Raw genomic sequence first — 15,999 nt, 5'->3', positions numbered from 1 at the left:
ATTAGTGTTATTAAGTATAGAGATTTTTTAGTGTATTTTCAATTTATTGGGAAACATTTGTTTTAATGTTTTTAATGAATTTGATGTATTATATTTTAAAATTTTAATTTTATATAAAAATAATATAAAAATTAACACAGATGGGCCGAGTCCAGCTCGAGTTTACCTTTTTTACCTGGGCCAGGCTTGGACAAAATTTTAAGCTCATTTTTCAGGCCAAGCTCGAACTTAAGAAAAAGACCTAATATTTGAAATCAACCCAACCCGGCCCATAATCAAGTCTACTTCCAGCCATCATATGAACTTTGTGGATAAACAAAACTTTGTTCAATGATCTACGGTCAGCAAATGCATTTACACGCTTTTATCAAAAGGCAGAAGACAACTTACCATGTTGGTTGAGTGCCAATTTCCCTTTCGTCAACGGTAACTATTGAGTATGATAAACATATCAAAAACTATAAACACCTGAACCAATACATTATGACACATGTATCAAACAAACATCAAGTTCTAACTTAATGCTTTAACCATGTATTCTTTCTTTGCGGTAACATTAGTGTATGTTAGGGAGAGAGAAGTCAAATGTAACTAGATTCTCCCAATAGCAAATCAAGCATGTCATCAGGAGTTAGAAAAGTGGTTCCACCAAGAACTAATTCGATATCAGGTCTTCCACTTTCTGATAATGCCTCTTGTGCTTCTTGTACCTTGCCACAATGAACAACAAAAGAATGTTTCATAGTTATTTGGGTTGAAAAAAGAAACTGAAGATTTAGAGTCATCTTGCTAGTCAAGCCGTATAAACATGGGAATACTTATTTGTACCAAAAAAGGTAACACTTTAAGGTGAGATCTTATCATAATGGGATCTTGTGAGATCCTTTTTAAATCAACTACTAAAAGATAGAAATGAGGAAACTATAGCCATTTGATCAAGCCATGTCAGAAACTAGGAAATTGTGTTGGTGTCCTGAAACCTATTAAATCGGTTATTGAATGTGTTGCTTTTCTCTAAAAATCAATTTCTTTCCTTCTTTAGATGTTTCTCAATGCAAATCCTACATGGCATGTTCAACGGTGGATTGATTTTCTTTTCCTATTTATTTCAAGTGTTGATTTAAAAGGATCCCACTGTAATGGGATCTTTAGACAGATGCCACGCAAAATAAACACAGTTTAAGCAACAGAGATTTCCAAAGGAAGAAAAAGGCAAAAGAGAAGGAAACGCTGTAGAAGATGAAAGAAATTCAGACCTCAACACCGTTAATGCCTCCGACAACAAAAACCAGAATGAGATTTTGGTCTGCTAGACTTGGTTTAGCCTGTAGTATTTTTGAAAACAAAGTTGATCACGTTAAAACTATTAGCATATATACAGCAGGCAAGTTAAAGAAAAATCTGTGGAAACTAATTAAAGTTACCTGTCCAAGACCAAATCTTCCAAACCCACTTTTAAACAGTCGACCTACTGTAGATGAATGGTACTCTAATCCTGGTACATCAAACTTGCCCAAAATCTTTGTTAGAAGCTTATAAAGTAATCCTTTATTTGTGTAAGGATCGCTACTCAAATTGCTTTCCAAACCCAATGGCCCTTTCTTGCTCTTTAAACTAGATAACTTATGAAGATATTTGAAAAGGTTGTCCACTCTATCGCGCAACTCCAGCTTAAGCTGCATGTCATCATATTCTTGCTCTTTATTATCATTCTCTTCATCTTCATCTTCATCTCCCCATTTACCCCACTGATCATCATCAAAATCATCAATGTTCAATTCATCTGTTGATGTTTCTTTGGTTACATCTGATTTAGTTTTGTTTAAATTGGCCTCAAGTTCTTGCGTTAGACCATGAAGAAACTTCAACCTAGCCACCGATGGGTTTTCGAGTATAGCATCCAAAATAGCTTCTTTAAGAAAGTGCTCCTCTTGCCATGAAAAAGGGCCACCGGATCCAGAAGTTGGGAAGTTTTCGCCAGCCAATATATAACCAGAAATTGTGAGGAGCAAAGCATCTTGAAAAGAAAGTAGCCCTTGTGAGAGTTCCTTTTTCCCACTCTTTTTGCCATCTGATCCTGCAAAAGCACTCTTATTGATCAGGTCACTTATTTGGGCAGCAAGACTTTGGCTCGTATCCCCAGCATTAACACTCAATATTTTCTCTGCACTGATAAATGCATCCCATCTGGCACTACATGATTCATCAAGGGCAAATAAAGTAGCTGATGCCAACTGGATAATTCCTCTGTTTCTTATTAAGGATGATTGGCTTTTGGTTAATGCTTTAATCATGGTTTTTAATTCTAATTTTGAAGCAAAACCAGGGCGAGTTTTCACATCAATAGTCATATTCTCTCGACATAGAGTTTCCTGAAGCCACTTCTTCACCAGAATAGCCCCATCTTTCGTCTTCCTATCTAGTATTGCTTCCAAATATGGTGTTCCTTTGAATGTTTCGGTAGAGACTAAGGACCCCCGTAATAGCTCAGCAGGAAAAAACTTCTCATCACTAGCTTTCTTGCTGAGACTAATCAAATCTACCATTTCTGAAGCAGTGTTATAGGAATCCCACCCACAGCGAAAAGCTTCAATGCTATTTGAAAGACCAGAATCATCTATTTCAAAATCTTCTTTGGTTAAAAATTCTCCAATTGGTATCTGAACCTCAAGGGAAGCACGTGCTAGGCTAGAAGGACCAGGTTGAAGTTGGGCCTGTGAGCATTTGATACTTGCAGAGGATGATGTTCTTTCCTTACGAGGCAGAGCTGAAAAGATACGATCTACAAGTGAATCACCATGACAGCATGGAGTAAGAAGGTCAAGGGTACGGTCAACAAGTAATAACCCCACCGTCCGTTTTCGACGCCCTACATCATAGAGACTTGACATGTCTGTCAAAATCTTCCCAATTGTTTTTGACAGATCACCAAGGGAAAAAATTTCCATTTTCAAGTCCATCTACATGTTTTAAAAGAAGACACAATGGTCATGATTCTGAAAAACAGCAAGGCAAGCAATAGTGCAATGTAACAATTGCAGGAGATAGAAGAACAAAGTAAATGTATGGTGAAAAGGATTTTATATATTAAACGATAGTGCAATACAACAAATTGCAGGACATAGTAGAAGAACAAGCTGCATGTATGCTATGAAAGAATTTATATGATCTTTCTTGTTCTTAAAAGTTCCATCCATTTCAAACCAAATGATTATGAGTTTGCCACAGGAAACAAAAGTAATTCCACAGGCTTCATTATACAGCTTTCACAAATATCTGCACTTTGAGTGGTTTCTACACTAAGCTAACATTTAGAAGATATGAAAGTATCTGAAGATAAACATATGCAGATCAATGGGACTTGAAAAATATATATATACATAATGTTACACAAAAGTAAATTTTGGGTTTAAGGCCGCAAAGAGCTTCTTACCTTGGCAGCCAAATGATACAGAAAATGAGCAGTAAGGGTTGCAGCAGGAGGAACCTCATCAACATCAGATGGCAATCCGGTACTCAAGGAAGGCAACCCAGCACTAATAGAATCCTCGTGTTCAGATGATAAGCATGCTTCAGCTATTGATCCCTCAGAAGGTAAGACAAACACTCTAGGTGAAATGGGGGATAAAATCATGGGGAAGTGATGGACAGAAACAATGGGTTTTTGTCCCAAATCTACCATTCCCCGTCTTGGACTATCCCCATATAGATTTTTTCCAGCAGAACTAGCCTCAAGGGAAGGAACATCTTCATTGGAGGTGAACCTGGACCATCCTTCATCTTCAAGTGTCAAATTTCCTTTTGTATTACTATCAACCAACTGACCAGACTTTAAATCAGAATTTTCAATAAGCTCCTCATAATCTTGGAGAAGAAAGGATTGATACTCATGGAATGCATCAGGTCCAAGAGGTGAATCAGGATATGCTGAATGAGCTACCTACATTAGCGACATTCAAAAAACATCAACCACAATGAACCCAAGAGATAAAGAGATAATAGTGTATTAAGTAAACGCAAAAAGAAGAATCTGAAACATATAAAAAGCATGACACAAGATTCCATCAATCATCTTTGGAGAAGATGAAAATAGAAGAGACTGCAAACTTCAATTTAGTAACCACCTAGTAGTTGAAAATGTCCCAAAACAAGGAACTACCTCTGAGATAGATGTAAATATCGTACAACAATGACCTCCTTTATGCATGCTCAGGCAACGTAGTATAAAACGGTGTGCATCACTTAGTAAACGAGAAGTCATAATTACAATTTTCCTTGCTGATTCAAAACTTCCATTCCAGTCAGCTACCTAGAGGAGAAAGGCAAGTAGCAAATGAGAATTGAAATGAATATGATCAAGGAAAATCTTATAAACATTTCCTAGTAAAACAAACAGGAGTTAATAATTTGCTAGATAACAAATGGGTTCTAGCTGCTGTACATCATTATGTTCTTCCACCTTTATATATCCGTAGTCTAGGTTTAAAACAGGATGGTGCAGCACAAACAATGGATCTGGTGCACAAATTATATCCACAAAAAGTATTAATTAATGGCAAGAAAAATTATGTAGGGAAAAAAAAATTGCTAATCAATTTAAAGATAATGATTGGTACAATTATGTTTTGAGGTGTTTGACATGGCATGCCAGTCCTTGTCTACATTTTAACATCCTGAAATACATAACTATTCACAACATCCTTTCTTTTCTCATATTTGACAGATTTAGACTTACAGCATTCTTTACTTGTTAATAAAATGGAGGAGGGAAACCAGTCTATTTATTTTCAAGTGGACAGAAGACAATAAGCATTCAAAAGAGTTTAAGGCTGGAAGTGCCACAACTAGCTTACCGCATCAAGAGCACACATGTTTTCCGAGCTGCAAACTGCACGCGCTCCAAGGTCCAGGAAAAGAGGAAATGCTCCCATAAGCTGGAAACTTTCCGTGCATCCAGCATCTAGGTATACAATTGCCCCTTCGATGTGTTCTGATATCTAAAATGACAACAGAAAGACCATAACATACTTAATCCTGACACAACAGTACAATCCTTTTTCGAATTTAAACCAGATCTATGCATATTTAATGTTACACTTAAAGAAGGTTTTCTTATTAACACCATATGAACAAAAAAGAAAAGCAAGAAGGAAGATTCATTACCTGATCATTCGCCGTATTAGGCACCAAATATTGGCATGGCAAATAATTCAGATGTAATTTATAGATAAGATAGAGAAAATGCCAACAAAAATCAAGCAGCAACAGAAATTTCTAACGTTGTTTACTGAAAGTAATACCCATTGTAAGACATGTTTCGATTTCAACCAAGCTTCACGTAGTTGATAATCATAATGAAAATAGAATTTCTTTCAATACACAATTTGATACAAAACGGAGATGCTTAATTCAAAAATAGATTAAATTAAGAACTTACTTGGCGAATCGAATCAAGGCAAGATTTGGTGACATCAATCAAAGCCATCAGATCTTAAACCAAGAGAGAAAATCCGTCAGATAAAAAAGAAGCTGAAATCCAGATAAAATCATTGTTTACAACAGCGACAAACATTGTTGAAATCCAACCGATGAATTTGATTGAAATTAAGGGGTCAGTTTTGAACTTTACCTGGAATGAAACGTTGTATAAAGGTTGGGTGTTGGAAAGCATATGATAATGATATAAGAGGTCTGAGCTCCTACAGACTCTTCTCCAAGCTCTGAGCCTCTGCCTCTGCCTCTGCCTTTTGCTACCTATTTTTCTGTTCTTTCAAATCAATCCTCAATTTTGTCTATTAATTTCGTCATATAATTTTTTTACTTAATTTTTAAAATTTTAATAAATTTAATTTTAATATTTATATGTTCTGTTAATTTAATTTTAATTTTAATAATTTTCTAAAAATTAGAAATAATTTCCATGAAATTCAATATATATAAATTCAGATTTATTTATATTTATTATAAAATTTAAAAATATTAAAAATTATTTAAAATACTTAAATTGTTAAATTTTAATATATTGTCATGCCTTTTAAATTTTAAATTTTTCTTTTTCTCCTTTTTTCACTTTATTCTTTCCTCTCTCTTTTTTTTTTTTTTAAATATTTTTCTTTCTTTTTCTTCGCTTTATTCATTAAATATAGAATGTCCATCAAACTCTCCATGTAATGCATTGAAAGTTATCCAACCTATTCTCCAAATACAGCATGAAGTGCCCATATAACTATGATACCCTCTAAAATGCAGTTAGGTCATTATATCTATAGTAAGAAAATAGGAACTCCTTAATTAACTCGGATTTAACTAATATTAAGTTATTTCATAAATCAGGAAAATAACTTATATTAATAAATAATTTAATTTGTTCATAGTTTATTCTAGTCTATTATTCTTATTATTATTATTTTTGGATTATTATTATTTTATAACATTTTACCATATTTTTATTATAAAGAATTCAATTTGTTCACCCCAAGCCTACGTGACCAAAGCGTACTTGTAGTGAAACTGAAAGCGACATGCATGTTTGTTTGGTGGAGCACGGTCGTTGGTCGTCAGACTTTGCATCAAAAAAATCAAAAACCATAGGAGGAGCCTATAGCATTGCCGCATGCTATGGCATATGGGACAAGGACAAACGTGTTGAAACAAGCAAAGCAATTTCCAAGAGATACATAAAACTAGAGACCAGTCTTAACAGGTAAACCCTGAACGATATGGCTAATTGCGTCTTCACTTCTCCATCTCCATTTCAACTTCATACTCACATTAGATCCTTCTCTGAATCTCTTCTCAAGTTTCCTTCACCGCCTGTTTTTCGTCCCCGTTTGACTCGAAGAATCTTTTGTAATTACGATGGTTCCAATCGTAACAACCAGACACAGCCCTCTTCAAATTCAGTTCAGCTCTATCGGGATTTTGAGAGGTATAATTATGTCCTTTCTCTTCTTCCAATCCTGGATTTCTTTTATGGCTTCTTAATTTACCTATCGGCTCTTCTCCTGGTGTGTTTATGTTTTCAGATTACTTACCGAGACCGTAAGACAATCGCAAAGTGCTTGGGGTGGTTCAAGCGATTGGAGCCAAGTCGAGGTTTTATCCGATTAGTGTATAATATCATGTTTATTCATTATAGCCCATAAACTGTTCACGATTTTATTAAATTTGCGAAATCAGCTTTTTTTTTTTATTAACTCCATCTTCAACAAAATTTCACCTAATTGCTAGCTTATTAATGAGATTACTTTGATGCATACAGGGAGCATGGGTTCTCAAACCCAAAGGCTTAAAACCTAAGTCAGTTGTTCACTTTGTTGGTGGTATATTTGTTGGAGCTGCTCCTCAGCTTACCTATCGTTTGTTTCTGGAGCGCCTTTCGGAGAAGTAAGTCTCTTCTATTGCTACTCAGTTGCTTGCTTTCAAAAAAATTGATTGAGGGCCTCGAAAATTGACATTGATTGTGTGATAGTAATTGTACTGCCTGTAATTTATTTGTAAACCATTTGGAGTCATTCTTCTTAGCACCCAGTTTATTGTTGATAATACTATCTTTGATCAGCCTCTTGACCTAAACTGCGATTTAATCTAAATAGAGCTGGACACTAAACAAGGTTGTCCTACTGGGAAATAAGGGAATTCACCATTTAACCTTTTCCTATAATGAAGGGGCGTTTTGGTGATTGCAACACCATATGCCAGTGGGTTTGATTACTTCTTCATTGCCGATGAAGTACAGTCCAAATTTGACAGGTGTTTACGATTTCTACAAGAAACAGTGAGTTTTTACTAAAATCACCCCTTCATTTTTCTAAATTCATTTATGAATGAAACTGAAAATGTGACTTTAAGCTTCACAGGGGCATGATCTTCCTACTTTTGGTATTGGCCATTCTTTGGGTTCTGTCATCCACCTTTTGATTGGTATTACTAGATCTTCTATCATATTCATCCTAAGCTTGTAGCTGGTTTTGTTTGCAGTGGGTTTTTTGATTAATGAATTCATTGTACAGGTTCAAGATATGCCATCCCAAGGAGTGGGAATGTGTTAATGGCATTCAACAACCAGGTAGTTCACCATCTTATTGTGCACATCTAAAATTACTGAAAAATGAGGCAAGTTACATCATATGTGTGATTATGGAAGTGTCTGCATAGTCCTAAATCAAATTAGTCCATCAGAATTATTTCAACTTTCAATTTGCATGTCAAGGAAATTTGCAGGAAACTTAATATTTAAACGTTGCAAAATATTAGTGAAAGGGTCATTTTTTCCTTCTCTTTTGTGACTCTGATCTCAGTTTAAGCAAATAAATGAGATGGATAAGATCAACTTCACTTTGCTTATTTCGTGTGTCCTTTAAGGCAGAAGCAATCTGCTGATCTCATGTTTATATTTTTTTTAGTCTGCATTTGTCATCTTTTATTCATCCTAAGGTAGCTACCATATACCTCCTTTTATGAATTGAAATGGGATTGAAAATATACTTTATACCCTCGCAGGAAGCAAGCTTAGCTCTCTCATGGCTCTCACCTGTTCTTGTTCCAATGGCCCAAAGCATTGGACCATTTCTATCACAGATTGCATCGTCACCCACAATCCGCATGGGGGTATTTTTTTCCTGCATTACATGCAATGATGCAAATAATGTTTTCTAAAGCACTCGACTTGCACCTACTTTTTTTAATAATAACCACAACTTCTAATCTATTGATTAATGTTATATTTTTGTTTATGAGATTTTTAGGATTTTAAAATCATGGATTTCTTGACCACATGCTACTTTAGATAAACATTGTTTCATTTTGAGATTGCCTGTTCCTCCCTTTGAATGCTTTATTTTCTTTTATTTACCAGAATGAATACTTTAATTTGTTACCATTGTAACATTGTTCTTTGTTATGACTTCTTTTTTCGATTTTTGATGCTTGAATACTTCTTATGCCTTGACCTATCTGAAAATGTGCTCAAGGAATGAAAATATCAAATCTGGAACTGCAAACATGATTTTACATATCTGACTTGGTGACAAGAGTTTGATCTTTGTGTCACTGAAGAGCCAATGATAAAACCAAGAGAATTGGTTTCACCAATGATGATGGTAGTGAGGATCCCACTCTAGAAGTTCTTGAGGCTCAATGACCTTTTTAACCTTATTTGGTCCTTTGACCATGACAAGTCTTTTTTCACCTTTAGAGAGCTTGTCAGCCTTGGATTTGGCTTAGAACGTATCTTATCCTTTTTTATAGTGGGCCTAAGAGTGGGACAGATAAGCATGGGATTTAGAAAAACCAAGGATGATCTTTAAGGAAGTGTCTAGGGAAAAACTAGGAATCCACAGTGAATGGACGTTGTGAGAGAGAATGAATGAAATTGGAGAAAGATGAAGTTAAAAGGAATGAAAAAAAGATAAAGAAAAAAGTGATGAAGAACAGAGAACAAAAGCAGAATTATGGAATATTATAACCAATTATGATGTGACATCGTAACTATGTGTTACTGTTTTGCCACAAATTTTCATTTTGGATAATGTGGAAATTTTAGGTTTTGTTACCATTAGATACTGAAATATATATTTGCATGCCATCACATGATACTATCAACGTTCTTATGAAAAATAAAGTGATGGTTAGGATATCACATTGAATATCATTTTAGTAAGTTGCTACCATTTGACTAAACTCTATTTATAAGTGACCTTTTTTTTTTACTTGCCATTTTCTGTCCGATTTTGAAGCATGAAAGTTTGATATGAGGAGTGCTTTTCCTTTGTTTTTTTCTTATCCGACCTAAAAGGAATGATATTATTGTGTGAAATTTGTGTCTAAAGCATCTTTTTCATTTTCCTCAAATATATCTTCCATTTATGACACTTCATTTTGTTTTTTCTACCTTGAGTATGTTCTTTATATATGGTTCTGGAATGGATGACTAAACCCTTTTTACATCAACTACTTGCAGGCTGAGATGACACTAAAGCAAATCGAAAGCCTTAGTCCTCCCATTATGAAGCAGGTTCTCCCCCTTGTTGAGCAACTTCCTCCCTTGTACATGGACTTAGCCAAGGGAAGAGAAGATTTTTCTCCAAAACCTGAAGAAGCTCAACGACTTGTATGTAAAATCTCCAACTCTTTTATTCCGAGGTTGTTGCATTTGACATTATTGTTTATTCTTGTTTATCATATCTCTCAACCTAGGCAAAGTGTATTGTCTACTTGTTTCGTGCTTTGACCTCATGGTAGATAGATTTGAGCCATAGCTAGACCTTGTGACACGTGGTTTAGGTTCTTATAAAACCTTTAAAATATTTTCATTTAAAAACTTAATTCTAGACCATCTACTACCTGCAAGTGTATGGGTCATTGTCAAGTAATAATTATAGCGAAATACAATTTTGGTGTAAATGGAAGTATTGCAATGATCAAATCCATAGGACAATTGTGAATTACTACAATTTAAGCTTACTTACTAAAATGGAACTCTAATAAACTAATTAGAGCTTCAATTACAAATGTTAGTTCATTCTTATCTTGGTAACAAAATCAACAATATATGAAAAGACATGAATTTAGCTACTTTCTTTGATTATCTAAAACTTAACTAGTGTTAAACTAATAATGGATTGAAAACTTGAACTTGGATGGAAGTATGGTTGATTGGTGATTTAGATTCAATTCATAATTTACTTATTCAGTATCCATACTTGTCGATTCACATATTAATGACTATCGAGTTGTAAGGTACCTAGGACTCTATAAAGTTAGAAAAAGAAAAAGAAGAATTAAAAAATTGAAGTTTGAATTTTCAGCTTGATTATTCCCTCAAGCTAGGTGGATATTTATTCTATAGGAAATGTACAAAAAAGAAAAGAAATACTGAAATTACAGTAGAACCCCTAAAATTGAGCCTATAATCACTATAATTTACAACATATAATTTCTACATTTTACAGCTTATAATCCCTATAATCATGACAGTTCCCCTCAAGCTGAAGCATATATATCATATACTCCTAACTTGTTACATATATACAGAATAAGAATCAAATATTACTCTACAATTAAGTTATTTGGAAAGTTTACTAATGGGAATCAAGTTGTATGGGCATTTTCGGGCATATAAAACTGACAATAACATAATAGAAGGAAGAGAATGAATTTCTCCTTACTCTTTGATGACTGTTTAAGATCCATTAGCTAAGGTAACTGTAGAAGAGTTAAGAGAAGCAAGAGTAGAGAAAGGGTCTCTATTACCAGAAATGTGATTAAAAGCACCCGAGTTAAGTATCCAAGAGCCATTGAAGGAAAACTATGTTAGGCAAGCAAAGGAATTACCCTGTTGAGAAACAAAACCATTGAAGAAGGAGAATGTTGTTTCGATTCTTGATATTGCAAGTATTCGTCATAATCTGCCCCTGTTAATGTGACTGATTTTGTTCCTTGAGCTTGGGCATTTGGTAGTGGAAGAAGTCTATCTCCTTGAGACTGAGTCATGTGAGCAATGAGGTCAGTTATGATGAGTATTGCAAGGAGGTCATCCATGTGACTCCCTATCACAATAAGTGCAACGGGATTTGAATCCTTTGCCCTTCCTCTTTTGATTATCCCCTTGCTGATTAATTTTCTGTATTGCTAACACAAAGCATTCAATCTCAATCTTGTTGGAGGAAATGCAAAGTAGACGAGCAAACGCATCTTCAAAAGTAGGAATGATTGGACTAGCAAGAATTTGATCCTGAACTGTAGCCAAATATGTGCCGAGTCCTATCAGGGCTAATACCATGAAGAATTTGTCTCTTTGCTGTTTTTGATCATTAACATTTTCAGAAAGAGACATAAGATAGTTAAATTCATGTTTTAGAGTTCAACTTAACCCAAATAACTAGTCATATCCTGTTGATTTTATTTTAAATGGACAAGATTTGACAGCCTTCTGTAAATAGGTTGAATATTGTTGGTAATATAGTGTATTAGCCTTGGTTCGAACTTTGTAACAAGTTTTGCATGAGTGAAATAAAGTTATTTTGGCTTAAGAGAGTGCCACAACAAACTACATAATTATGCATCGATTTTCATCCACACATCTGCATTTTTCTCATCATTCTTTTAGCATCATTCTCTAAATGATCTTTATACCCTTGTCCCATAAACCATAACTCAACAAATGCAGCTCAAAAACATAATTATCAGTACCTTGTAGTTTAGCAAAAGTAATAGCAAGAGAAATAGATATGGAGGAGAAAATGGGTTTGATAGAATCTAAAACCTCAGACATGTTTAGCGAAGAAACAAAAAAAAAAAAAAAGGACAAAGTCAAAATGAAAAATAGAGGTACCGCTGGAGTTGGATGGGTTGGGTAAGAGGTCTGGAAAAATCGTGTCCAAAAAACAATGACCAGAGGTGGGCTCATGTGTGAAAAGGTTGGGTGTTGTGAGTAGAGAAAAAGAAAAAAAACCTAGTGGCACTTGGATTTACCAACTAGGCTCTGATACTATATAAAATTAGTAAAAAAAAGAGTGAAGTTTGAATTTTTTGCTTGATTATTCCCTCAAGTTAGATGGATATCTATACAATAGCAAATGCACAAAAAATGAAAAGAAATATTGGAATTACAGCAGCTATAATCCCTAAAGTTAAGCCTTTATAATTCCTAAAATTGAGCTTATAATCTCTACCATTTACAGCCAATAATCCCTATAATCATGCCAAATCCTTATAATCATAACACTCTCGCTATCATAAGCTTCCAACTAAACACCAAATAGCTTCACTCTCTAATTTGATCCTTCTAGGATAATTAAACCTAAATTCTCATTGAGTTCTCCCTTAAGACGAGTTCTCTCGTGCATTTTGGTTAGTTTTAGCTCTCTCAATACTAAAGTTGGAGATATTCAATTGATTTAGTTAACTAATGTCAATTTTCGATTGTTCCCTAGTTCATATAAATTAATGGGTGTCAATCTTTAAATCAATTTTAAGCCCCATCATTTGAACACATTAATCATGCTTATCGACAAGTATCTCAACCAAATCAACTCAATTACTCATCAACCCTAATCAACCAATAGGAAATTTAGCTCATAATTTTGAAAATCAATTGAAGCAAACATAAATATCTTCACTAACAATAATTATTCAAGCTACAAATACGAAAAGGTGTTTAGGAATGCTCATAATCCGAAGTGAAACTCCCTTCTAGATTGACACTCGAAAATCATCCTTTGTCCAATTGGTTCCCTTCATCAAATGGCTCAAATTCAACTTACAATCCACAAAAACTAGAGAAAACTACTGAAAATTACAAAAGTTTTACGAAATTACAAAGTTCTAATGAAAGTCTAAAGAGAACTAATGTGGAAGTTGAGAGAAAAAAAATTCAGAAACTACTTTTAACCAACTAATCAGCCTAAGAAATCTAATCTGATCCAGAATAATGGTTTTTATGCTCCAAGGCATGGAAGGATCGAAAAGACTGATATGCCTCTGCTTAATTCTTCCAAAACCACTGATTTCCTGCTCAAAGGCAGCATGGCATTGCAACACCACAACCCGATGTCGCAACCCCAACTGGGCTGTAAGGTGGCGTTTGCTCCCTATTTGACCGTACTTCATGGCCATGTTTCCTATACCAAAAGCTTGGATTAGAAACTTATTTATGTACAGTTATGATATTAACTAAAATTCTAATAAAATGAAATGAGAATGGCCCTAAAATTTGCAAATGGAAAATTAACAGAATCAACTGAAATAGTCCTTTTCTGGTGGCGCAGCACCACAACTTCATCAAATTTTACTCAATTTTAAGCTAAAAGCTACCATAAACACAAAATGTAAACACGGACACAAGTTATGGGGCAATGGGAGGGAAAATCTGCGTTTAATAGCAGAGCTTTTCCCTTGTTTCTTGTTCATCCTATTATATTGATTCACTTAAGCTCATAAAAAAAGCATGAAACCTTAGGATCATTTAGAAAGAGACCCAGATCTTTATAGGGTTTAACAATATTCTGCTTACCTTTGTTTATTCATCATCTCTTTTAATAGAGATTTTGTATTGCAATAATTAAGGAAAGTCATATCAAACTGAATAAAGACATACTCTTTACCTACATAGGCGTCCACAACTCCATCCCTGTTTGAAAAAAAAAAATGCTTCTTGCTCATTTTTGCTACTCTACTTCATTCTGAATGTTAAGGGCAATGTATATTAACGAGGGAAAGAGTTGATTGGTTGCTAATTCTGGCACTTCAGCCATATGCTTTTGTAGAGAGGCAATGGTTTTTACGTATATGCAACTCTAGAACACTGATGAGAAGCATGTTAAATCTGAAGATAGTTTAGTTATTAAATTTAGGTTAAAATATGTCATAGGTCCCTTTACTCTTCATATATTTGGAATTTAATCTCTATATTTTTATTTTAAGGAATTTAGTCTTTTTACTTTTTAGATTTCAAAATTCTGATCCAATTGTTAACACTGTTAATTTTTTCTGCTAAATTAATTGGTATGACATTTTGAAATAAATAAAAAAAACTCACTTTACAACAATGCAATTAAAAAATGACATTGTAATAAATCTGAATTTAACAAAATAATTTTAACAATGTTAACAGTTGAACTTGAATTTCAAAATCTAGAAATAAAAGTATAAGAATTAAATTGCAAATTTACTAAGAGTACAAGGACTTATGACATATTTTAACCTTAATTTTATTGCGAAGTACTTCAAACTGCAATGTCCTTCGGATATAACCTTAGGCTAAACTGTTACACTTCTGCTTTTTGAGTTTCACATATTTTTTTCAGATAAAGTCATACTACGGCATTTCGAGAAATCTTTTAATAAAGTTCAAGGATGACTCGATTGATGAAACTCCAAAATTGGCTAAGGTGCTAAGTTCAGAGTCAGCCATCAGCTCAATGCTAGACATGTCAATTCGATCATTACCAGGAGATCACGGGCTTCCTCTACAACAAGTAATGCTTGTAATTTACTTTACAATGCCTTTGCATGAATGGAAATTACTTCGGATCATTTCAGTATATGAATTTTATAAGACTAATGTGCTTCGGCCTACGCTTGGGATTGCTTTTCTTGCTGGAAACGGCGAGCAGTTTTAGTTATACATATTATTTATATTGCAGGCTCTTCCAGATGTTCCACCTGCAATGGCAGATGCAGTAAATCGTGGAGGTGAGCTTTTGGTGAATCTGAGTGCAGGAACACCATGGGAGACTGTAGCCAAAGAGGTCAGTAATACATTAGGTGTTGAGTCGAGCATTATACGTGCAGAGATTTCAAAGGACATGAACAATCTTGTGGAGGTGATCACTTCTTGGATGGCTTCAAATTCAGGTACAAAACTTTTTAGGCCTTGATACGCGTCCGGCTAAAATCATCAAAGGAACTATTTTATTTTGATCATACTGCATTGGTGAGATTTGTAGTGTAATATAGAATAGTAGAAGAATATTGCCTCAGATTCATTCCCCTCTTTGACATTTATGTATCATAGCAGGGAGGGATGTCCAGTTTCACACACATATGATTAGCCATGAGCTTCCACCAATTTGTAATTAGCAATGCTTGTGTGTATATAATATACAGGTGTGTAGTGTTAGTCTGTGTATAGAATTTTCGACGATGGAATAAACAAGTACAATTTGACAAATTTGTTAATGCATTATTTTAGTTTCTATTGCTTTTAAACTTTAATTCTTAAAATTCTTTTTACATAGATCAAAACTTAGACATGGTTTTTTTGAGTGACCAAAATAAAAGCGATCTAGTAATTAGATGATCAAAATGAAATTGTAAACATAACGTGGACATGATTTTCAGTAATGGGATAAATAAGTATAATTTGACAAATTTATTAATCCATTATTTTAGTTTCTATCGTTTTTTCACTTTAATTATTAAAGGTTTTTTTTATTAGATAGATCAAGACTTAAAAAGATTTTTTTAGTGATCAAAATTATAATGATTTAGTAGTTG

At 34.1% G+C, this 15,999-nt stretch overlaps 2 protein-coding genes across 3 annotated transcripts; one reads left to right on the top strand and one right to left on the bottom strand.

Annotated features, from left to right (window-relative positions):
• Positions 1 to 304: 304 nt before the first annotated feature.
• Positions 305 to 5,800, bottom strand: LOC108457368 (sec1 family domain-containing protein MIP3). Of its 2 annotated transcripts, none has more exons than XM_017756388.2 (8): positions 5,630 to 5,800; positions 5,438 to 5,529; positions 4,854 to 4,997; positions 4,160 to 4,309; positions 3,434 to 3,940; positions 1,425 to 2,960; positions 1,257 to 1,325; positions 305 to 710 (listed from the first exon to the last, which is right to left on the bottom strand). In XM_017756388.2, the coding sequence occupies exons 2-8, from the start codon at positions 5,483 to 5,485 to the stop codon at positions 582 to 584; spliced, it is 2,583 nt and encodes an 860-aa protein (XP_017611877.1). In that variant the 5' UTR covers positions 5,486 to 5,529; positions 5,630 to 5,800; the 3' UTR covers positions 305 to 581. The 2 variants fall into 2 exon arrangements, with proteins under 2 accessions (XP_017611877.1, XP_017611876.1); XM_017756387.2 differs by having other exon boundaries at positions 5,438 to 5,490.
• Positions 5,801 to 6,477: 677 nt separating this feature from the next.
• LOC108457387 (uncharacterized) lies at positions 6,478 to 15,673 on the top strand. The gene is made up of 10 exons (XM_017756418.2): positions 6,478 to 6,928; positions 7,026 to 7,095; positions 7,262 to 7,386; positions 7,669 to 7,777; positions 7,860 to 7,923; positions 8,013 to 8,068; positions 8,503 to 8,610; positions 9,962 to 10,111; positions 14,808 to 14,978; positions 15,147 to 15,673. Exons 1-10 carry the CDS (start codon positions 6,720 to 6,722, stop codon positions 15,378 to 15,380), a joined length of 1,296 nt encoding a protein of 431 aa, XP_017611907.1. The 5' UTR covers positions 6,478 to 6,719; the 3' UTR covers positions 15,381 to 15,673.
• The last annotated feature ends 326 nt before the right edge of the window (positions 15,674 to 15,999 follow it).

This window comes from Gossypium arboreum, chromosome 9 (assembly GCF_025698485.1).
Source record: "Gossypium arboreum isolate Shixiya-1 chromosome 9, ASM2569848v2, whole genome shotgun sequence".
Classification (NCBI taxonomy): Eukaryota; Viridiplantae; Streptophyta; class Magnoliopsida; order Malvales; family Malvaceae; genus Gossypium; species Gossypium arboreum.
The sequence above is the reverse complement of the archived record's forward strand: the minus strand, read 5'-3'. Positions and strand labels throughout refer to the sequence as shown.